Genomic DNA, 23,330 nt, shown 5'->3' with positions numbered 1-23,330 from the left:
CTATCCTCTCAGAGGACCTTCTGCCTTCACTCCTGGCACCTTCACTAACTTTTACCCCAGCCTATATCTCAGAGCTAATCAAAACATTAAACTAGTCTTCCTGTCATCTTGACCCGGCCCCTACTGCCTTACTTAAAATGTGTGCTTCTGTAATTTCATTGCCCGTTTCACTTCTCATCTCCCAACTACTTAGTGCTGGTTTTGTTCCTCAGGAATTAGAAACTGCGGCTGTCACCAGTCTTAAAGAAACCCGACCTCGAACCCTCTGACATGGCTAATTATAAACCAATTTCCCATCTTCCAGTTCTCTCAAAGCTGCTTGAGAAAGTGGTCAACTTCACAACTATTTATCACCACACAGCCTTTATGAATGCTTCCAATCAGGATTTTCTCCACAGCACTAGGACAGCACTCCTCAGGGTTGTCAATGATCTTCTTATGGCCATCGACTCAGGCTCCATCTGCACTTTAATTCTCCTTGATATCTCCTCTGCATTTGACACTATCTCTCACAGTATTCTCATCTCATGACTCTCTGCTCTTGGTATTTCTGGAACTGTCCTGTTGTGGTTCATTTCCTTGCATTACATTTCTATCCGTCAGGCTAATTCCACTGCCCGTGTCTCACATGGTGTTCCACATGGTTCTGTTCTTGGGCCCTTACTCTTCATCACTTCATCACTCTTCATCACCTACATGCTTCCCTTAGGTCACATTATCCGTCATCATGACTTTAACTTTCATTTCTATGCAAATTACACCATTCGTGATCCTTTCCACACCAACTCCATTTCGGCTTGTATTGATGAAATAAATGCATGGATGGCCAGTAATTTTCTCAAACTATACACTGATAAAAAAATCTACTTGTTGGTCCTCCTCAATTTACATCCAGTCTCTGTGTTGACAATATTGATATTAACTGGTTTCCTATAGTTCAACCTTCCACCACTGTTAAAAAGCTGGGTATAATTTTCAATTCTTCCTTCTCTTTCCCTCCTCATATCTCATCACTTACCAAATCTGCCTTTTTCCACCTCCGGAATATTGCTTGTTTATGTCCGTTCATAAATATCAATGATGCTGAGACCCTATTCATGCTTTCATTACTTCCCACCTAGACTACTGTAATTCTTTTTTTTTGGCTTACCATAACACTAAATAAGCTCCAATATATTCAGAACTCCGCAGTAAAGGGTCTCCCACATTACTCCTGTTTTACGCAGATTACATTGGCTACCCATTCGCTTCCATGTTCAATACAAGGCACTTCTCATCACATTCAAAGCCCTCCTTGGTCTCACCCCCTGCATATTTCTGACCTCATTCATATCTACACCCCTGCCTGCACTTTTAGGTCTGTCTCTCTCCCTGCTGGAACTTTTATTGTGTTTCTCCCAAAAGCCTCTGTAGAAAACAAAAAAAATTTGTAAAAGTTCAGAAATATTACATAAAACTGCAGGAATCATAACAATATGGTATTAGGCATTAGTATTTATTATTACTGTTAGCATTAGCATTAGCACACCAGTGTCTAATTTCAGTCAAAGACTATAGGGACTTTGTTTCAGTTCATACCTTATTCTCTGTCTTCTCAGCTTCAGCTGTTACAGTGTCATGGTTTTTATGTTTGTCAATCAAACATGGATAACAAATGCACTGCTGGTCAGTTCGACAGTAGATTTCCAGCTGTTTGTTGTGTTTTGGACAGAAGAGTTCAAACACTCCACAAAGGACTTAACGGCTTTGTATTTTTTTTTCCAGTACAGACGTCACACTTCTCCAGGATAACTGCTAGCAGGATGAGCTGTTTGTAATTTTTTTTTAGTTTCTCCACCATCTCAGCAAACATGACATTCTTACATAAAGCAGGTCTCGAAGTGAAGGTGTGTCAGCACTGAGGACAGCTGTAGTTCATACAGTAACTGTGTCCACAGGAAATGGTCACTGGATCCTTCAGTACATCCAGACAAACTGGACAGCTGCACTGAGAAAAACTGGCTTCTGCCATTTCACTGTTTGTACACAAACAGAGGCACAAATACAACAGCTTGACAACACTTAAGTTTAAGTTTCCTCAGCTGACAGACTGAAGTATTTTCTGGTTCTGTGATTCAGTGACGTGGGCAAAACAGATGACATTCAGTATACAGTAACAGTATAGTCTAAATGAGAAACTAAAATGTGATTTGATAATATTGTACATGTACATATGAATGCTATAAAAGGTTTCCTCAAACAGATGAATTAAGAACACTTTAATAGTGGACTATATATAAACAGTAATCAAGAGAAGTTGATGATAAATACAACACTAAAATTTGTGAAACAGACAACAGTAGTGTAACATCTACCCTTAATTATTTATATATATATATATATATGAACAGTTATGCATAGGAAGCATATGTGCACATTTGTGCTACAGAAGCGGTTAGCTATACATTCATAAATACATAATGCAAGTACTTAGTACTAAAACTCAAATCAAATACGCAACTGTAATGCGTGTTTTGTCATAACAAACTATGGCACAGGCATTGGTAATAAATATTAATTAGGATCTGCTGATCCTTTCCAGGATGTTGTTTGGTTACCTTGCTCAAGCTTTTAGTCATGTCACATTTATATTCCTAAGGCAAGCTTTCCACAGGATTAAAAAAAGTAATCTTAAGGGTATCTCAGTTGCGAACAGAGAAATTATTATAAGTCAGTTAGCCGATGATACAACCCTTTTTTTGAAAACTACTGACCAAATTCCAACTGCAATCAATGTTATTAATAAATTTTCTGGTGCTTCTGGTCTCTATCTTAAAATTAATAAATGTGAACTAATGGCTGTCAAAGATTGTGATTTAACCAATATTTGTAACATTCCTGTAAAAGATAGTGTAACATACTTAGGAATCATTATTGTTAAAGACCAGTTGGAAAGATGCTCTCTGAACTTTAAACCCATAATTGATAAAACTAAAAGGAAACTCAGCTTCTGGCTTCAAAGAGATCTGTCCCTAAAGGGGAGAGTTCTCCTTACAAAGGCTGAAGGTATAGCCCGACTTACATATGCCTCTCTATCTCTCTATCTTGATAAACACACTAATAAGAATATAGATAAAATACTCTTTGATTTCCTTTGGAAAAATCGAACACACTATATTAAAAACACTGTCATTATGAATACATATGAGAATGGTGGCCTTAATTTTTTAGATTTCACCACTATGAACCACACCTTCAAGATTAATTGGATTAAGCATCACCTAAAAAATCCCTCTTCTATCTGGAATTTTATTCCTCATTATATTTTTTCAAATTTTGGTGGTCTCAATTTTGTTTTGATGTGCGATTATAATATAGATAAAATCCCAGCAAAGTTATCTGCCTTTCACAAACAAGTGCTCCTATCTTGGTCATTAATATATAAGCATAATTTTTCTCCTCATTATTATTTCATTTGGAATAACAGAAACATTCTATACAAACACAAATCTCTTTTTTTTAAGAATTGGTTTGACAATAATATCAAATTGGTTAGTCAATTACACAACAAAGAAGGAATGCTCTTTTCTTATGATGAATTCCTTTCTTATTATAAAATACCAGTTACTCCAAGAGAGTTTTCAATTGTTTTTGGTTCAATCCCCTCAGGTACTCTCATGCTTTTTAGAGGTATTGATAAAAACCATTCTCCTGAATTAGTGACTTTTGATGTTACAAAATCTTATGTTGGTAAATTTTGTTTTTTTGTTAAACCCCAAGAATAATAATAGAGCTATTCGTACTCTTTTTCAAAGAGAAATTGTTACTGTACCTTATGTTTTGTCTCATTGGATCTCTTTACTAAATGGAAAATTGATTTGCTAGAGGAAAGTGTGGTTATTACCGCAGAAATATCAAGTCTCTTATAAGCTTATTCACAGATTTTATCCAGCAAATCATTATTTACAAAAAATTTTAAAAAAGTAATAAATGTGAATTGTATTTTTTTGTAACAAACATGAGGAAACTGCCTTGCACTTATTTTGGCACTGTACATATTCGGTTACACTATGGTGTAAGGTTCAAAAATTTGTCAGCGAAAACATTCAATGTTCAAAACCTCTTTCACTCTTGTGGGAAAACGTACTCTTTGGCTTTACTGGCTATTCTGATCAAGAATAACAGTGCTTTTACTTAATTAATTTACTTATATTGTTAACCAAATTTCACATTCATAAGTGCAAATGTTCCAATAAGAAACCAAATTTTATGATTTTGTTGACTGAAATATCTATATATATATTGACAATATCAGAGACTCTTTAAACAAGAAAGCTTTAAGAACTTTGAAAGCTTGTGAACTTTATAATACATTTATTTGATTTTTATTTATGTATATGTATGTATGTATATGTATATATATGTATATATGTATATTTTCTATCTTTGCTTTGAACTTTTATATTTACTTCCCCGGGCATTCTGTTTTATTTGTTGTAATTTGTTCTTTTTTTCTTTTCTTTTTTATCTTTTTTTTTTCTTTTTTCCTTTTTGATATTGTTTCCTGACATACTGTATGTTATTGTTCTTTGATTAAAAAAAAAAAAAAAAAAGCTTTCCACAGGATTCGTAAATTCGTGACGCAGTCATAGCACGTGAAAATGCTAACCGGAAGTGAGTGAAACCAGCAATGTCTGGCCGATAAACGTTGTTAAAATAAATATATCACAGTCTTATTAAATATGCTTCCGATAGAGTGTGGACAACATTAAACAAATAAATGCAGTTAATTATGATCACTTGCAACGATGAAATTCTTTAAAAACTAGTGAGGGCTTTAATTAGCCAGGCAGTTATCAGTTAGCAGAGAGCACATCATTGTACAGCTGTACATTTTATGTTGCTTACCAACGCGACTACAGTGGTTAAATAGAAATATAGTCTGATGAGGCTGTAATGTGAATCCGACACATTTGTTGCAATCGAGGTGCAGACAGTTATAGAGTAAACGGGTAAATATCCAAGGTTTTTGCACTGCTTTTCAGTATTTTTGGTTCGACAAACGCACTGATTTCTGTCTGAAATGTAAACAACAGCAAGCGTGGTTTCACTTCATTTATAATGTTGGCGATATCAGTCATTTCAACCAATTTGTGTTATGTAAAATATTAAAAGAGCTTTTTAAATGTGGGTTTCAATTTATACGCACGTATTTGTTTATATTTACATTCGAGGCGATTTTTGTACAGTTAGACTATCTGCAACCCCATTCGATATAATGATTTTTAGTTTGATATCATCATTGAGGATATTCGAGATTTATAGTGATTTGTATCACTAAATATTAGTATTTTGATACCACGAAACACGACTGAATGGTATTCACGTGCTACAAACATGCATGCATCTATTCAACTGACTGTCTAATATGAAACATCATTGTTTGTATGCTTAATTTCTCTACCAATCCAATCTCTATCATCCCTTTTCCATGTACTTTCCATTGCATCTTTGCAATCAAGCTCTTGTTTAGATTTGTTCCTGACCAAAACATTGTTAGTAATCTTGAGAATGGTGGATACTTTATCTTTGTGAATCTTTGTGCTTGTCTATAGGTGAATGAGCGAGGCTGACTTCTTCCCCTCTGCTGATATGGCAGAGATAAACCGCATCCATTATGAACTAGAATATACAGAGGGCATCAGTCAACAGATGAGGATCCCAGAGAGGCTCAAGATTGCCTCCAGCTCGTCAGAGGACCCGCCTGGTCTCCCTCTGGACGCATCCCACAGTACTATGATGCATGTGCCAGAAAGGATTGTAATTGCAGGTATTAGCAAAGTCATGGTGTGGTTTTTAAGTAAATGAAATCTAAAGAAATGTTAAAGAGAGCTGCAGCCAACTAATGCCCATTTATTAACTGATCAAGGAGATAGCAATGACGCTCGCTTTGGGAGACCCAGAGATCTGGATTTGATCCAGTCCACGCCTCTAGAGACGGTTGAACTGAAGACCCCACCACGGGTTCTTACCCTCAATGATCAACCTCTGGACTTCCTTGAGCCAGAGCCAGCAGGCAACTCCACTGCCCAGCCAAGAGACGAGGTAACAAATGAAACAGGAGAATTAAAACTTTAAATCCTGACATGTGACTTCTGAAGTTGAGAGCTGTTGTCTCTTCACAGATGCGATCTCACTTTAGGTCAAGACGGGAGCGCTGTAGGAGTGAGAACTCAACAATGCATCGCAATGGACAGATAAACAAACAGGATTTGTGAGTAAACATACACTATCCCTCTCACTAACAGCATTGGTACTGTGAAACTACAGTATGTGCATAATTATTAGGCAAGTTGATATTCTTATATTTTTTCCAACACATTTTAATTCTTAACCCTGTAAATATGAAATGATAGTAATAAATAAATAAATAAATATATATATATATATGTGTATCAAATATGGCTCATATAGTATGATATAGTAAAAAATATGGAGCTCATACTCAAGGAGAAAAAGTGCCTCAGTTTTATTCAGAATCCCAATATATGCGATTTGGTTACTGATATTTATCATTTATATGGCCAAAAAGTAAAATTAAGTTCTGATAGCTTGTAATGTGAATAAATGATATTTTATAACGGTAGCAGACTACTAAAATACATATAAATATCAGCTGTCACTCTATATCTCCCAGTAATGTGTCTTAATAAGATGATATTTAAATTTATGATATAAGGGCTATAATTTTTTATTGTGGGGGGCAAAACATATAATGCAGTCCAATATAATGATGATTGAGAGATTTTACAAATAAACTTTCCTCAAAAGCCTGATGCATCACATTTTAGCATGATTTTTCTAAAAACAAAATGTATAAATACATTTTCTTACTGCCTGGGCAGTTGAGACACAATATATACATATTATTAAGATTTCAATGAAGTGTCCATTTTTGTCTTCACAAGTTTGTTTTAAATGGTTTTGTGGTTCACAAATATATATATTTCAATTAAACCCTGCATGCATAATAATCAATGTGGCAATAAAAAAAAATAAATAAAATTAGTTTTTCCACTATATACTTTTATAATTGCGAATATTTTAATAATGTTTCCAAATCAAGCTGCACACACGGCTAACTGCTCTGTGACTTCTAGTTTGTGGATTTCTGTGGTTTGGAAATGTTATGTAGACACATTTAGACATTTTGTGGGGTTTTTTTCTTTTTCTTTCAGATAGTGAGTCTAGACACACTTGTGTTGGCTGCAAGCAGATGGGTAAACATTACGTGTCCATGTTATTCATGCATCACAATCATGTTTCTCTTTGTTAGTGCAAGCCCTTCACCGTCTCGTGCTCCTGTCCGTTCCTGTCCTCCTCTCATCAGCCCTGAGGACAGTAGTCAGAACTTAAACAGTGCCACTGGTGTCCTCTCCTACATCAAGAGCACGACTCGCAGGGCTTACCAACAGGTCCTTGAGGTGCTGGACGACAGCCACCGCAGGTAAATAAATATATGTGTGAATAGTAGGACAAAGTCAAATGCAGGCTAATTTATGTTGCAGTTAGCGATTTCTGAGAAACGCTGTTGAAAGTGGATCGGACTGAGCACCAATCACACTTGTAGCCAATCAGCAGTAGAGGGCGTATACACTCATGATGGAGGAAGAGAGAGAGTGAGCAAGAGGGAGATTTGAAGAAAGACTGTAGAAAGGTAGATGGCTGAGGGACATTACAAAAAAAGAATATAAGGTCAGAGGAATATAATTGGAAGAAGAAGGGTTATAATCAGGCAAGTTACAGGGTTAGTTCACCCAAAAATTAAAACTCTGTCATTAATTACTCACCCTCATGTCGTTCCACACCCGTAAGACCTTCATTCATCTTCAGAACACAAATTAAGATATTTTTGATGATTCGACGTACGTCCAAAAAGCGGTAACTTCCACGACGTAGTACACAATGCTATGACGTTCTACACAATGACATGACATACTACGGGACATAGTGTAGTGCATCATGGCGTAGTGTAGAACGTCATGGCATTGCGAAGTACATCGCGGAAGTTAACACTTTTTGGATGTACGTCGAATGCATATGGCTGTCGTGCCGAAAACTCATTATTTTACTTTATAAAGTTTTAAATGAGGAGATTTCTTTTACATAAATGCATCGATTTGCTTCAGAAGGCCTTTATTAACCCCCTGGAGTCGTATGGATTCTTTTTTTTTTTTTTTTTTTTTTTTTTTTGTGGATGGATGCAGATTTTTTTTTTGTCTTCAAAATCTGGGCAGCCATTCACAACCATTATAAACCTTGGAGGACTAAGGATATTTTTAAATATATCTCCAATTGTGTTCGTCTGAAAGAAGATAGTCATATACACCTAGGATGGCTCGAGGGTGAGTAAATCATGGGATAATTTCCATTTTTGGGTAAACTATCCCTTTAAATTGCTGTCTATGAATGAGTCATATACCTCTCTGATTTCATCAGAATATCTTAATTTGTGGTCTTACGGGTGTGGAATGACATGAGGGTGAGTAATTAATGACAGAATTTTTATTTTTGGGTAAACTAACCCTTTAATATTAAAAAAAGCTTTTCAGCACTGGAGAGACCTAAGCGGGAAGGCCTGAAAATGGACGCATAGTTTGCTTTGTTTCTGCTCCATACATGAATAACATTGGTTTTGCTATGTTTCACAGAACCAAGATATGTTGTTGTTGTAATGTTAGTAACAGGACAGTTTTGAGTGTCATTGTTTGCCTGCACTAACAACCAACTCTTGCTTGTATATACTCTTGTGTACTGTATGTTCATTTTTTATTCTTACTTGTCGTTCGTTCGTCATCTTCGCTATATTTTTTTGTGAAGCATTATTTTGCTTTGCTTCAACTATGATAAAGAACAACCACTCTTGCGTTGCGTGTTTGTGCATTTTGGGGTGGAGCAATGAAGGGACGGGTGTGTTTGTTTGGGTCAATTTCAAATATCAACAGTGTTTCTCAGAAATCACTTACTGCACCTTTAAGTTATTTTAAATCATCATTATTCAATACATTTTTAAGGGAATTTAAAAAAAACTTTTCTAATCAAATGTTATTTTTCTTTTTCGTGAAGTCGGACAGCTCTTGTGACTTTTGATCCTAGTCTGGAGAACACTGCTGATGATGCTGTCTTAACGGACGCTGCATCACTGCGACGACAGGTCATGTCTCACTACTCTGTCTGTAACTCTTGTGTCCATAAAAATGTCCAAAAGTCAGGCATGTGAATTTTTTTTTTTTTTCCATATTTTGTATTTTCTAACCTAAGAAGTATGGCCCATGTGATTTCTGAGAGAAAAATTGATGTTCTACAAACTAAAATTATTATTATAAGTTATTATTATACAAAATTTTCGTTTTTTATTTTATTTTACAGTACAATAGTGTTATTATAGTAATGTTCCTTCTCAGTTTTCATCTTTAGCTGATCACATGCATGATTAATCATGTGTTTTGATTTTCTGAACAGATCATCAAGCTGAATCGAAGACTGCAGCTACTGGAGCACGAGAATAAAGAGCGCGCCAAGCGGGAAATGGTCATGTACTCCCTCACTGTTGCGTTCTGGCTGGTCAACTCCTGGATCTGGCTCCGCCGCTAGACACCCCTCTTTTCCACTCATCCTTTAGAGTGTCAAAATAAACAAAATAAAAGACAGTTCAGTCACATGTATATTAGGTATTTTCTCATTCATAGACTTTTCAGTTAGTAAAGGGTCAAAAGAATAATATAACCGTTGCACTACTTTCAATAACACAAGGTCTAATTAAGCTCAAAGTGTGTAATGTTTAATTTATTGTTTTTGCATTTCATATTGTATACTGTTTTTGTAACTGTTCTGTATGAATAGTTTGATTGTCCAGTGCAACGTGATGTAAAGATGTAAATGATTGTAATGTTTAGACATTCCATTTTTGTGAATACATGAAAGTTTGCACTCATTTTTTTTAGTTGAAATATTTTGAGTCATTATTTATGCAAGAACATATTTAAAGTTGTGGAATCACCAAAGTATTAAAGTGTAAAAGGCATAAACGGTATTGCTTTCACTGAATTTCAGACACTGTTGATCACAAGATGGAGTCTTATTATGACTCTAAGTTTTTTTTTTTATTAATATCTGTGAGCATACATGTATATTAAATGTCACAGCTTGCTAAAGTCTCAGAATAATGATCAGGATGCCTCAGTTCCTCTGCATGATTTGGCTCTAGAGCCACAGGGTCCCCGTCACAGGGTTTATCCTCCAGCTAAGCAGTGTCTGCCTGTTGGTAATTGATGCTAAACTACTAACTGTGTCTATATCAATATTTCCTAGGAAAACCCCCAAATAAAGATTGCACACATCACAAAAGGATGCTTTAGAAGTCAATATATTGTTTTATTTTAAAATTCCTTGATCATACGCCTGTCACTGGCACACAGTCCATTGCAGTTCATTTTGCAATGTAGTCAGAGGAAGATTTATTTGTTCTTTTATTCTGTGTGTGATATTTATTTGTTAGTTTATGTAAACATGCAGACTTTGAATGTTTTATCACATTTTACTGTTTTTCAGCATTGTTTAAATCAAGGCAATAACACAAGGATCATTCAGTTTCAGCAGAAAGTTATTAAAACGTATTAAACAAGTATTTTGTAAATTATTTAATTACACATAATAACAGTTGACACTTGGTGGGGAAAATATATATTAAATGTCACAGCTTGCTAAGGTCACTGCTAACTGACATTTTTAAAACTTTTGAAACAATATGTAATAATTTTCTAGGTAATAATGTGACATGATAAAGAGGACATTCTTGGCCTTTCTGTAATTGCAAATGTTTGGGGTTGTAGTCTATATGAAAATATTATGTATAACCATATATATATATATATATATATATATGGTTTAATAATGATAAACACGAACACATACATACCGCGGTATAACTAGTAACTGGTATTTTGGAGGAAACTTTGATTACCATGGTAAATTTTAAAAGTAAACATACCACAGATTGTACTTACAATAAAAGTGATATTTTTGTTGAATCAGAGGCTGTCTCAAAATGTAATGAGCGGCCTTTTGAAGCAGGAATTTTTAAGAAAGAAGCAGGAGGAAATATACTGACTTGTACATTATTTACAGTATGTATGCTATTTATGTATGATTTAAGAGCCTAAAGTATAATTAAATAATATAATGGTTAATTATTATAGATAATTAAAAAGATCTTGCTTATTCATCAGACTTTATGCTGATGTACAAAAATACCAAATGCTTTTTGTAGCCTTATCTCAGCAGAGGTTTTTTTCACTCCTAATTATTCCTATTATTCATATTATTCCATACTGTAAATATGTTGGTAATGTGTGAATGTGTCTATTCTGACTTAAACCGTCTCTTCATACTTTTTCATATTTAATATTATTATTATGTGTCTTGTATTCATATGTGTGCACTAGCTTCATCACCAAGAAAATTCCTGCAATAAAGCTCTTTCGGGTTCTGATTGTGATTCTGAAGCAGTAGAGGGCGCTCTCTCGTTCTGAACACACACTTTTCTTTCTGACCTGGAAGAAAAACGGAGAGTGTCAGTTCGGCCCTGCTTGGCACAGCAGTGGACGTGGAACGGTTAGTGTATTCCTCGCTGTCAATGATGGATATGTCACTGTGAGAAAGCAGACATTTACTAAGACAGCGGAATATACTACAAACCAATGAAGGGAACTTTCGCTCGACCTTGGACTTCGCCGGTGAAGGAAATAAGTAACTTTTGATTAGCATTTTGATAGCTTGTGTTTAAATTAGCGTGCAAATGCTCACTAAAGAGAAACACGTCTAGTATAGCTGTTGTCCTGTTCTCATATTCACTGGCTTCGCTCGCCCATCCTTATTGCCATGGCTCCGATGGGCATTCGGCTGTCGCCGCTCGGCATAGCCGTGTTCTGCTTACTGGGAGTCGGTGTGATCTATCACCTCTACGCGGGAGTTTTATCCAACAGATTCGCCTCGTTCAGACAGAAGCCGAATGTGGATCTGAGAGACCTGCTCGCGCTGTCCATGGAGGCTGCGGTGCAAGGCGGACGGGAGGTGAAGAGGATCAGGGAGGACAACACACTGGAGGAGAAGTCAAAGGGCAAAACAAAAGAAGGGGCCAGTGAAAAGCTCACGCTGGGTGATCTGAACTCCCACCGCAAGATGTTCTACCTGATCAAGAACACCTACCCTTATATACAGGTACAGGTGATCTGTGCTTGAAGATGGACTAAACTTTACAAAAATACCATGGTAACCATAATCCGCTCAGGTACACAGTTAAGTAATTTTACTAATGTCAACTCATAATAAATGAATATAGCAATGATGACGTGTTTACTGGCGCGAGGTTGGGACAGCTGTCATTCACATCCAACCATCCAATCAATTTCCGATTTACAAAATCAAGTCCCGCCCTAATTTTTTCTTGTTTGAAAAGTCGTTTCACTCGCATATGCCACAGTAAGGATGAAAAGACTATTGTAACTTCTGTTTCAAGTCGACTTTAAATACAATTCTTCCCCTAGAAGATAGAGTCCCTGACAAAACAGAACGTTTTGCCTACTTCCGTACTATATAGTAGGCGAAAAATAGTATGTGAGCCAAGTAGTATGTCCGAATTCATAGTATTCATACAACAGTAGGTAAAAAGTACCCGGATGACCTACTACTACCGGCGAAATTCTGAAGTGCGCATTGGATGGACACTTTACCATCCCATAATGCAACCGGAGAGGATTAGTGAATGGAGGTGAAGCAACGCAACTGACGCCATTGGTCACATGACAATGACAACATAGCGGATGTAGTACATCTGAATTTCATTCATAATACACACATTCATTCTATATAGAAAGTACTTTTGCAATGGTTGCGAAGGAAGTTTTAAACCAATTGTAGTACCTGCTATACAGTATGCGATTTCGGACGCAGCATAAGTATTTTTCCCATGCACTTTTCCCAAAGGGATTTTTCAAAAGTCTTTGTTAATGAGTTCTAAGCCATGAACCAAACCAACCAGCTACGAGGTGAATCACAACATTACAAACTTTTACATAAAGCGAAAAAGTATTTGAATAATAGATAAAAAGACAAAGGTTCAAGAGGGAAAGGACTGCAATCTCCAAAGCATTGCGAATGACAACAATGACAGATAAATATAAAACCATTGATTTAAAGACGTTGATTGTGTATATAGATCCATTCCGGTCCATTGGCCTCGGGCAGTCACTCCAGTGGTCCGCCCTAAGGATGGCTCTGACTATGGAACTTTTTTGGTAAGGGTAAAAGATCCGATAGAATATTGTAAATGCGACTGAAATGGTCGCACTGTAGAGCCCTGAACTATTACTTTTCGGTATTTAACCACTAAATTAAGTAACAGAAATCGCTGTGTAAATGTTTTTCAAAGTGTGGTTTTCTTTCCTATGTTTGCAGGTGAACTCAGAAGAACATGCGAAGGCAGAGGGTGAAGCCACTTTGTGGACACGCATCATTCCCGAAGAAATTCTGGCCAAGATCCCAGGGGGGAGGGAGGTTCCTGCAGACAAGATCACAGTGTGGATTGATCCACTGGACGCCACTCAGGAATACACAGGTCTGGTACAACTCTTTATTAATTAATCGCCTTTGAACTGCAGGAATTTCAGGAAAGAAGCAGGAGGAATATTATTATATCTTATTGCTACATTATTTGTGTACAGGGGTGCACATAAGTGGTACGCAGGTACGCAGGTACGCATGCGCGGTAAAAATAAACGATACGCACCAAAAAACATGGAGGGAAGCGCTTTTGAGTACCAACAATTTTGAAGACCGGTTCACAGGGACACGTTTACTTACTGGAGTAGGATTTTTCTCCATCTCTGGTAAGATAGCAATCATGATGATAAGTGTGTTCTTTAATTATTAGGTGTGTAACGGATCGCAGTTAATCCGTGATCCATACAGATAAGGTCCAACGGTTCGGCACGCATGTGATTCATGGATTAACTGCTAAATTGAACCATCATAGAGTGAAAGTTTATCATTTGGATGTGTTTTGTCTCTCCACTTAACACATTCAAATGAGTTTAAAAGCGGAAGAAGAAGCGAAAATTTGGACTCGCAAGCTGTTATCTGTGCGTACAGCCTCACGCCCCCGAAACACGCGACGCAGAGAGAGAGACAGTCAGTCAGACAGCGCTCGAACACTGAATTAATTCCTCTTTCGCGTTTACTTGCGCTTGAATGGACGCTTACACACAAAATTATGTCAAAATACCTGTCTTGGCAAGTATTCTCTCGGTTATGTCATAAGTGAATGGTTGAGAAAGAAACCGGATGTGTGTCAGTATATTCGGCATGTGCTTTCCTTCTTAAAGTGACAGCAGTTCTTGCTGTTGTCTGTGTCATTAATGTTAGTAAAATAAAATAAAATGAAAAATCATCTACTATGTTTGAGAGAAAAGAAGATAGTGAGGAGAGCAGTCGGGAGGAAAGTGATGAGGACAGCTTTTAGGATAAGTGTGTCGCGTGAAGTGTGAGTACCAAGCAACATCTCCAGGTGCTCTCTTGAGAACCAGACCAAAAAAGTTATGTGCACCACTGTTTGTGTAGGTTATCTATGTAGGATTTTTAGTTTCATTGTGTAAGTTCTGCTGTTGTAGTAGTATGTAAGTGTGTACCAGGATGTAAATCCTGTTTATGTTTCAACAGAAAATCTCCGGAAGTATGTCACCACCATGGTGTGTGTGGCTGTGGACGGGAATCCTGTTATAGGCGTGATCCACAAACCTTTCACTGGGTACACAGGTGTGTTTATTTGAGTTTTACAGACACATTCAAAACCAGATTACCAGGTGGCTTTGGATACAGGATCTAGGAGCCATTTTGTGAATGCTGTGTTCAAATAGTTTTTATAGTTCATTTTCTGAACTTGTTTGGTAACCTCAAAAATGTGGTTCTTTGACAAGAACCACACAATGTGTAATGATTAATAAACAAGAAAACACATCTTTAAAACTATATTAATGTGAGACTTTAAGATCATTTTTAGTGTCTTTAATGACAATTACAGTAGTTCATTATTGTCTATAAGGGCAGTAATGGTCATTATACCTACACTGTCCTGTTCTGACTGTTCTTTTGTTAATGGATTCATACTGTGGTGCTCAAACGTGCTCTCTCATCCTCAGCATGGGGTTTTGTTGGAGAGGGATCCAATGTGGCGCCTCGTGCTTCCTACAACACAAACTCTCCTAAGGTGATCGTCTCACGCTCACACTCGGGCAAGGTGAAGAGCTTCGTTCAGGCTGCCTTTGGCAACAATACAGAAATTATACCAGCAGGGGGCGCAGGTACGGCATTCTATGAGTTCATAAAACTCCAAAAAAAAAAAAAAAAAAAAATGTTCACTACCATTGGAAAATTTGGTGTCAGTAAGATTTTAATTAATCAAAAGTGACAGTAAAGATACAAAAATATCTATTTAAAAATAAATGCTGCTGTTTTAGCATTTCTATTCCTCAAAGAATCTTCCACAAAAAAGCAGCACAACTGTTTTCAACATTGATAATAATAAGAATGATTCTTGAGCAGCAAATCAGCATATTAGAATGATTTTTGAAGGATCATGTGACACTGAAGCCTGGAGTAATGATGCTGAAAATCATCATAGGAATAAATTACATTTTAAAATATATTCAACTAGAAAACAGTTATTTTAAATTGCAATATTTCATAATATTACTGTTATATATTTGTATTTATATATATACTGTATTTCTGATTAAATAAATTCAGCCTTGGTGAGCATAAGAGACTTCTTTCAAAAACATCACATTTTTTAACAGTATGTGTTTTAAAATATTATTTTTGTTGTACAAATATGAATATCAACAATTAAGTACCATAATTGTTGATATTAATATTTATAAAAAAAAATCTTAATATATTTTTATATATTTGTTTTAAAATGAAGGTATTTTAATTAATTGTGCATGATCGAATAAATAAATAATAAATAATGAACTACTATCAAATTTACTTTATTAATACATGTTGCTTGTTATTGTGAATGATTCATTGGTTCATTTTATTCTAAAGTATAAAAAAGTTGTAATAGTTTATTAGTAAGTATTTATATTTAATAAACATTTAAAGATTTAATATAAGTTATAACTTAACTCTGAGCTATAATTCAATTAGCATTCTTATATTTCAGCCCCTTGTCAAAATTTTCACAATCCAATCAATTCCAACTGGATAAAATTTCAAAATTTCTTATTGAGTACAAAATAGTTGTGAATGCCATTTCAAATGGACTGTACTTTGATTCAGAAACCTTTATGCTTTTCCCCCTACAGGATATAAGGTATTGGCTCTTCTAGACTCCACTGATAAGGAACAAGAGATGGCTGATATGTACATCCATGTGACGTACATCAAAAAGTGGGATATCTGTGCGGGCGATGCCATCTTGAAGGCTCTTGGTGGTCAAATGACAACTCTGAAAGGAGAGCAGATTGATTACTCTGGGTCAGAAGGAAACACAGGCGGCCTGCTGGCCAGCATCAAAACTGACCACAATGGATTGGTGAAAAGACTCCCACCTTGGGAAGAGAACAAACAATAATAAATCACCACCCGGTCCTGTCTCTAACACTCCCATGTTCTTCAGTACCACACAGGTGTGTAGAAATACGAGGAATAAGCTTGTGACACGAGACAACTGATCCAACACCGGTAGCTCAGTTTAATGTGTAAAGAAAACCCAAATGACTCTGAGAACTGTTAAAGATTTTACACAAAGGAAGCGTGCCTTTGGCTTGTACGAATCATTAGTGTGACACAATTTAAAGAATGTTTAAGTGTAAATGAAGTAAAAATACGGGGGGTCAAATGATGAGGTCACCTTTATTTTAATAAAAGGTGAACTAGTAGCTCTATTTCATGTTTGTTTTTTGAGGATGTCGTTTTCAAACTGGTTTTGGATAAAGATTTAACTGTGAATCCAGATAACTTGAATATGACGTCCTTGTGCGTAGCACTTCTTCGCATAATTGACTACATTGTTCCCCTTTTGATGGCGTGTTTTCGGTTTTCTGTCAGATCTCAGTTTGTACAGTTTATACACTGATACCTGAATTGCTGTGTGATTAGACAACAGAGGTTTAAGCACCATTTGTAAATAAAAGTATATAATATAGTGTGTTGTTTGAAGTTTGAAATCCTATTTTGTTTCTAAGGAAAGTTGGAAGTTAAAATGGATTTAATAGAGTAGAAACTCAGAAGTTGTCATTCAGATGTTGATCTATCGTAGGGTTTTTCACTGTGATTGCCAATTTAAAAACGTATTTTTGTATTCATACCCTTTCAATGATTGTTGAGTTCACTTGGATTGTCATAGTACTGTTTCCTTTCTGACAAAAACATTGTGTGCATGAAAAATGAGAATAATGGGGAGTAGAAATATCTGCATGTGCCCTTTTACAGATCTTGTCTGAGATTTGAGGCATGTTATTTGGCATCACATTGATTGACGTCATCATTCTGCCTTTAATAAATAAAGTATATGGGTTTTATGAAGAATGAACCTTCATTTTTTTTGGTGGTGGTGGTGGTGAAATATACAGTTGTGAATTATGTCCAAAAATGCTTTGGTGGAGGGAATGTACAAATGTACAAAGGTTCAGTGGGGTTCTATATAGATTTTTTTTCTAGTGATAAAGTGTGTTTTCAAGCTGTTTAATTCATAAAATATAGTTAAAATTAAAAATTAATTCAAACAAAATTAATGAATTAAAACTAAATCCATAAAATGATCTGTGATGGGAACCACTAGAAGATTATGAATATATAAAGCGCCTGACAGAACCTTTTAAGGTTATTCTAAGACTGTACTTTTATTGCATTTAAGTTTTCTCTAAACATCTGTTAACAGATTATAAAATGGTTCTTATTAGTATTTGTCTACACATCATAAAGATGCTCATAAATGTGAACTAAAAAGAGCATCTGTTTTTCCCACCACAAGGTGGCAGGTTAGTTTTTATTTCTCTCTCTTTTTTTTTTTTTTTTTTTTTTATATACATGCAGTAGAGCAACAAATGTATGTTTGACCAGCATAAAATGAATCGTTAAAACCGGAATTCTGCAGTGAGATGTTAAAACGTAAATCGGCGCGTGCAGTGAAACCAAGCCGCTCGATTTTTGTTTTTCCTCACCATCACACTCATGCAGCATTAAATGAGTTTGCCAGCTCTTCACAGCTAGCTAGCTCACGTTTTACATTTCTGCAGATGTCTTCAATTATCACAGCGTGCCATTCTAACCCTCTGTGACAGAGTCTCCACTCCAGTGTGTCGATGAACCCCCCGCGAAGATGCGGAATTACACAAAAGTCATGTCAATCTTCCGAGATGGCTTTTATGGAAGAAAGAACAAATCCATATTTACAGTGGATAAATCTGCGGGATAGATTCATATGTTCGAAATAAATGTTCGGCAGGATTACAAAGAGTGGGCCGGATGTGAAAGATGTGTATGCTTCCTTCTGATCAAAAATTATAAACATGACTGGTTGCTGATTCCTGCCACGATGAGCATATTTATGGATTATTGCATTATTCATAGTTACTATCTATTATCTCACTGGTCATATTGATGTGTTGCTAAAAGCCTTGGTGCCATTTTCTTTGATGTGCTAAAGGGAATTGCTTTTTATGGTGTTTTTATTCAGCCTGGCCCAGCTCCAGAATATGGATGTTCTTAGTAAAATGTTGATTTAGTTCACAGTCAACACACCTCATGTTTCTATAACTTTTATGTTCCAATTGACTTTTATTAAAACATAAAATATATGAAAATTATTTTATTTAAATTATTATCATTTTTTTTTACATCTACATTGGGTACGGAAAGTATTCAGACCCCCTTAAATTTTTCACTCTTTGTTATATTGCAGCCATTTGCTAAAATCATTTAAGTTCATTTTTTTTTTCCTCATTAATGTACACACAGTACCCCATATTGACAGAAAAACACAGAATTGTTGACATTTTTGCAGATTTATTAAAAAAGAAAAACTGAAATATCACATGGTCCTAAGTATTCAGACCCTTTGCTCAGTATTTAGTAGAAGCACCCTTTTGATCTAATACAGCCATGAGTCTTTTTGGGAAAGATGCAACAAGTTTTTCACACCTGGATTTGGGGATCCTCTGCCATTCCTCCTTGCAGATCCTCTCCAGTTCTGTCAGGTTGGATGGTAAACGTTGGTGGACAGCCATTTTTAGGTCTCTCCAGAGATGCTCAATTGGGTTTAAGTCAGGGCTCTGGCTGGGCCATTCAAGAACAGTCACGGAGTTGTTGTGAAGCCACTCCTCCTTTATTTTAGCTGTGTGCTTAGGGTCATTGTCTTGTTGGAAGGTAAACCTTCGGCCCAGTCTGAGGTCCTGAGCACTCTGGAGAAGGTTTTCGTCCAGGATATCCCTGTACTTGGCCGCATTCAGCTTTCCCTCGATTGCAACCAGTCGTCCTGTCCCTGCAGCTGAAAAACACCCCCACAGCATGATGCTGCCACCACCATGCTTCACTGTTGGGACTGTATTGGACAGGTGATGAGCAGTGCCTGGTTTTCTCCACACATACCGCTTAGAATTAAGGCCAAAAAGTTCTATCTTGGTCTCATCAGACCAGAGAATCTTATTTCTCACCATCTTTAGCAAACTCCATGCGGGCTTTCATGTGTCTTGCACTGAGGAGAGGCTTCCGTCGGGCCACTCTGCCATAAAGCCCCGACTGGTGGAGGGCTGCAGTGATGGTTGACTTTCTACAACTTTCTCCCATCTCCTGACTGCATCTCTGGAGCTCAGCCACAGTGATCTTTGGGTTCTTCTTTACCTCTCTCACCAAGGCTCTTCTCCCCCGATAGCTCAGTTTGGCCGGACGGCCAGCTCTAGGAAGGGTTCTGGTCGTCCCAAACGTCTTCCATTTAAGGATTATGGAGGCCACTGTGCTCTTAGGAACCTTAAGTGCAGCAGAATTGTTTTGTAACCTTGGCCAGATCTGTGCCTTGCCACAATTCTGTCTCTGAGCTCTTCAGGCAGCTCCTTTGACCTCATGATTCTCATTTGCTCTGACATGCACTGTGAGCTGTAAGGTCTTATATAGACAGGTGTGTGGCTTTCCTAATCAAGTCCAGTCAGTATAATCAAACACAGCTGGACTCAAATGAAGGTGTAGAACCATCTCAAGGATGATCAGAAGAAATGGACAGCACCTGAATTAAATATATGAGTGTCACAGCAAAGGGTCTGAATACTTAGGACCATGTGATATTTCAGTTTTTCTTTTTTAATAAATCTGCAAAAATGTCAACAATTCTGTGTTTTTCTGTCAATATGGGGTGCTGTGTGTACATTAATGAGGGGAAAAAAATGAACTTAAATGATTTTAGCAAATGGCTGCAATATAACAAAGAGTGAAAAATTTAAGGGGGTCTGAATACTTTCCGTACCCACTGTATCTATACATACATACATACATAGACACAATACAAAAAAAACAATACATAAGATGTTTTAAAAGTAGCAAAATTTAATTATGCATAGTAGCCTAAATAAAATTGATTTAATGTCAAAGACTGAAACAAAGAATATGTCACAAAAGCGGTTGCAAATAAAGATGAAACTGAATCTAATCACAGCAGTTTTTACAAATGAATTAAACAAACCTCTGAATGCACAGGACATGGAGCAGAACAACCACATAAAAAGCAACATTAACAGACAACTGAACTGAACCAAACACGGTTTAAATACGCAGTGAACTGAACAAAAACACAGCTGACAATAATTACACAATGAGTAACCTATAGGAGACTAACTAGAAGAATGCAATATTGTGAGAACTTGAACATGAACAAACGTCACTGATGCTTGGGACAGTTGACAGACCAGTGCTACATCACCACAAAAGTTTAAGCCTTGCCAATTTAAATATTCAAGCAAAAGAAGATGCGAAAGGCAACTCAATTCGTTATTCATGTGCTGTGTGGGAAGTTTAAACATCCGTAGCTCATGCCCAGAAAGCCACGTCTCAGACAGCACGAGATACTGAATTGAGTTCTCTTTCATGTCTTCTTGTGCTTAAGCGGACATAATCAAAAAAAAAAATACAAATAAAAATTGTGAAAATGTCATCTCGTTAAGTATCCTTGTAAACAGTCGGTTATGTCTTAAATGAACATAAACACTTGAGGAAAAAAATGCATGTGTATCAGTATATTGGATCCGAAATATTAATAAATATCCTGACGCATCCAAGCTTTATAATGTCAGTATGCATTACCAAACGAGTATATGAAGAAAGTGTCTCCATCCACATCCATCCATCATAAACATACGGCTCCAGAGGGTTAATAAAGGTCTTCTGAAGCAAAGTGATGTGTTTGTGTAAAAAAAAAAAAAAAAAAAAATCCATATTTAACAAGTTATGAAGTAAAATATGTAGCTTCCGCCAGACCGCCTTCCGTATTGAATAGGGAAGTTAGATAGGGAAGGCATAGGACATACAGCGTAAGCTTTTTGAAGAATACAAAAGGCAGTCTGGCGGAAGCTACATATTTTACTTCATAACTTTAAATATGGATATTTATGGATATAACGTTTTAATATGGATATTTTTAGATATATAATATAGATAGATAAATAGATATGGCACATTTTATAAAAAATATAGTTTATGGAATGTTGGCATATTTGGTTACCAAGGAGACACGTGTCAGTGAAGAGTTTGAGATGAGATTTGCACAAAATGTTTGAAGACAACAAAGAAAATTGTAAAAATCACTTGCAGAATAGTTTTGTGTTTCAATATATTAACATAAAATAATTTTCAGTCAAGCTGTAATTTTGTTAAACTATAAAATGTGAACAATTTATTTCATTGTATATTTAGAATACATAAATAGCTATGAAATTTGACTTGGCACAAGTGTTTTTTTTTTTTTAAACAGAATTCTAAACAACTAATAATTTAACATGGTGGAAAATAATTTGGTTAAGAAAAAAATGACAAATAATGACAAATATTTCCTGTGATGCATGTAAATCCGTGAATCCACTGGACTTTGTGTAGTAAGTGTGATCCAGAAACTGGATGAGTTACCCAAAAAAACCTTTTATCCTAATCATTATGCCTTCTAGCAACCCCAGCTGTCATCCAATCAATGTACTATAAGGCGCATTGAGAGGAAACAAACATCTGCTACACAACTGAGCACATTGTTATGAACCTCTAATAAATCAGATTTAATATCCACTTTTAAGATGGAAGCACTGCACTATTTTAGCATTTAGAATTGAATAAGAAGCACTGTATATGAACTGCACTATATATAAACAGACAGCTGCCAGTTCATATCCCTCTAGTCACAGTTTCTCTGACAGCTGATGTTGTGCCTTCAAGCAAAGTGTTTAACCTGTTTCTACTCCATAGCATGGCTGCCACAGAGTTTGACTTTTATTTGTTACTTGTGGCAAATTGGACTAGACATATGTAAAGCAAAACATTCATACGTACCTGTGCAAGCCTGATACAGCCAGATAGGGGAAATAATCTTTCAGTGGGTGTGAAAACAGTTCACAGGGGAAACGTCTCTTGACATAATTAAAAAAAAAGAAGGAAGAACTGGCTCAGAGCGCACAACTGAAATGACGTGTGGATGAACATTCCCATGGGCAAATTATCCTGACACCATCAGAACACTTGAACACTGTTGAAGAGCATGATAATCCATGTGTGCTGAGAAAATGCCTCTTACTGTCATGTGGGAAGGCTACTGATACATTATTTTGTTTTTGTGCATACATAGGTTTGTTTGGAGTGATCTTGTGGAGGACTTGGAAACTTTTTGGAGTGATGCTCTGGAATCAATACAATATTTGAATCCACTATCAGTCAATGGGCGTCATTGTACTAAAATAGACTACACACTGCCACAGAACTTCCGTTAACGCGATTCATGTGTGTTAAAAACATTAGGCTCTCTGGAATACTTCATACTGATTGGTCAGTCGCGGCATTCGGCAGGCAAATGTTTTTTAATTTTCGCTGTCCCCCATGGCAACGCTATATTTATGCCTCTCGTATCACTCAGACTCACGCTCTCTCGTCTCATACAAACGCAACTGCCGCCATCTTGCGTCTCAGTTATCGATTGTAAAGTAAAGTCCTCATTGTAAGACTTCGGTTTTAATATTAATATATTGCATTATTTGTTTTATTGC

General features: G+C 36.3%; 2 protein-coding genes across 3 annotated transcripts; both read left to right on the top strand.

Annotated features, from left to right (window-relative positions):
* The first annotated feature begins 4,601 nt into the window (after nt 1–4,601).
* On the top strand, nt 4,602–10,664 carry mffb (mitochondrial fission factor b). 2 transcript variants are annotated; one of them, XM_051916090.1, is made up of 7 exons: nt 4,602–4,653; nt 5,595–5,809; nt 5,909–6,084; nt 6,165–6,253; nt 7,316–7,486; nt 9,106–9,193; nt 9,502–10,664. In XM_051916090.1, the coding sequence occupies exons 2-7, from the start codon at nt 5,599–5,601 to the stop codon at nt 9,631–9,633; spliced, it is 867 nt and encodes a 288-aa protein (XP_051772050.1). In that variant the 5' UTR covers nt 4,602–4,653; nt 5,595–5,598; the 3' UTR covers nt 9,634–10,664. The 2 variants fall into 2 exon arrangements, with proteins under 2 accessions (XP_051772050.1, XP_051772044.1); XM_051916084.1 differs by lacking the exon at nt 4,602–4,653 and adding an exon at nt 4,660–4,991.
* Nucleotides 10,665–11,598: 934 nt separating this feature from the next.
* Nucleotides 11,599–17,628, top strand: bpnt2 (3'(2'), 5'-bisphosphate nucleotidase 2). The gene is made up of 5 exons (XM_051916073.1): nt 11,599–12,258; nt 13,495–13,654; nt 14,755–14,850; nt 15,234–15,395; nt 16,404–17,628. Exons 1-5 carry the CDS (start codon nt 11,920–11,922, stop codon nt 16,670–16,672), a joined length of 1,026 nt encoding a protein of 341 aa, XP_051772033.1. The 5' UTR covers nt 11,599–11,919; the 3' UTR covers nt 16,673–17,628.
* Nucleotides 17,629–23,330: the final 5,702 nt, after the last annotated feature.

Source organism: Ctenopharyngodon idella, chromosome 2 (genome assembly GCF_019924925.1).
Source record: "Ctenopharyngodon idella isolate HZGC_01 chromosome 2, HZGC01, whole genome shotgun sequence".
In the NCBI taxonomy this organism is placed as follows: Eukaryota; Metazoa; Chordata; class Actinopteri; order Cypriniformes; family Xenocyprididae; genus Ctenopharyngodon; species Ctenopharyngodon idella.
This window is presented reverse-complemented; position numbering and strand designations above follow the sequence as displayed.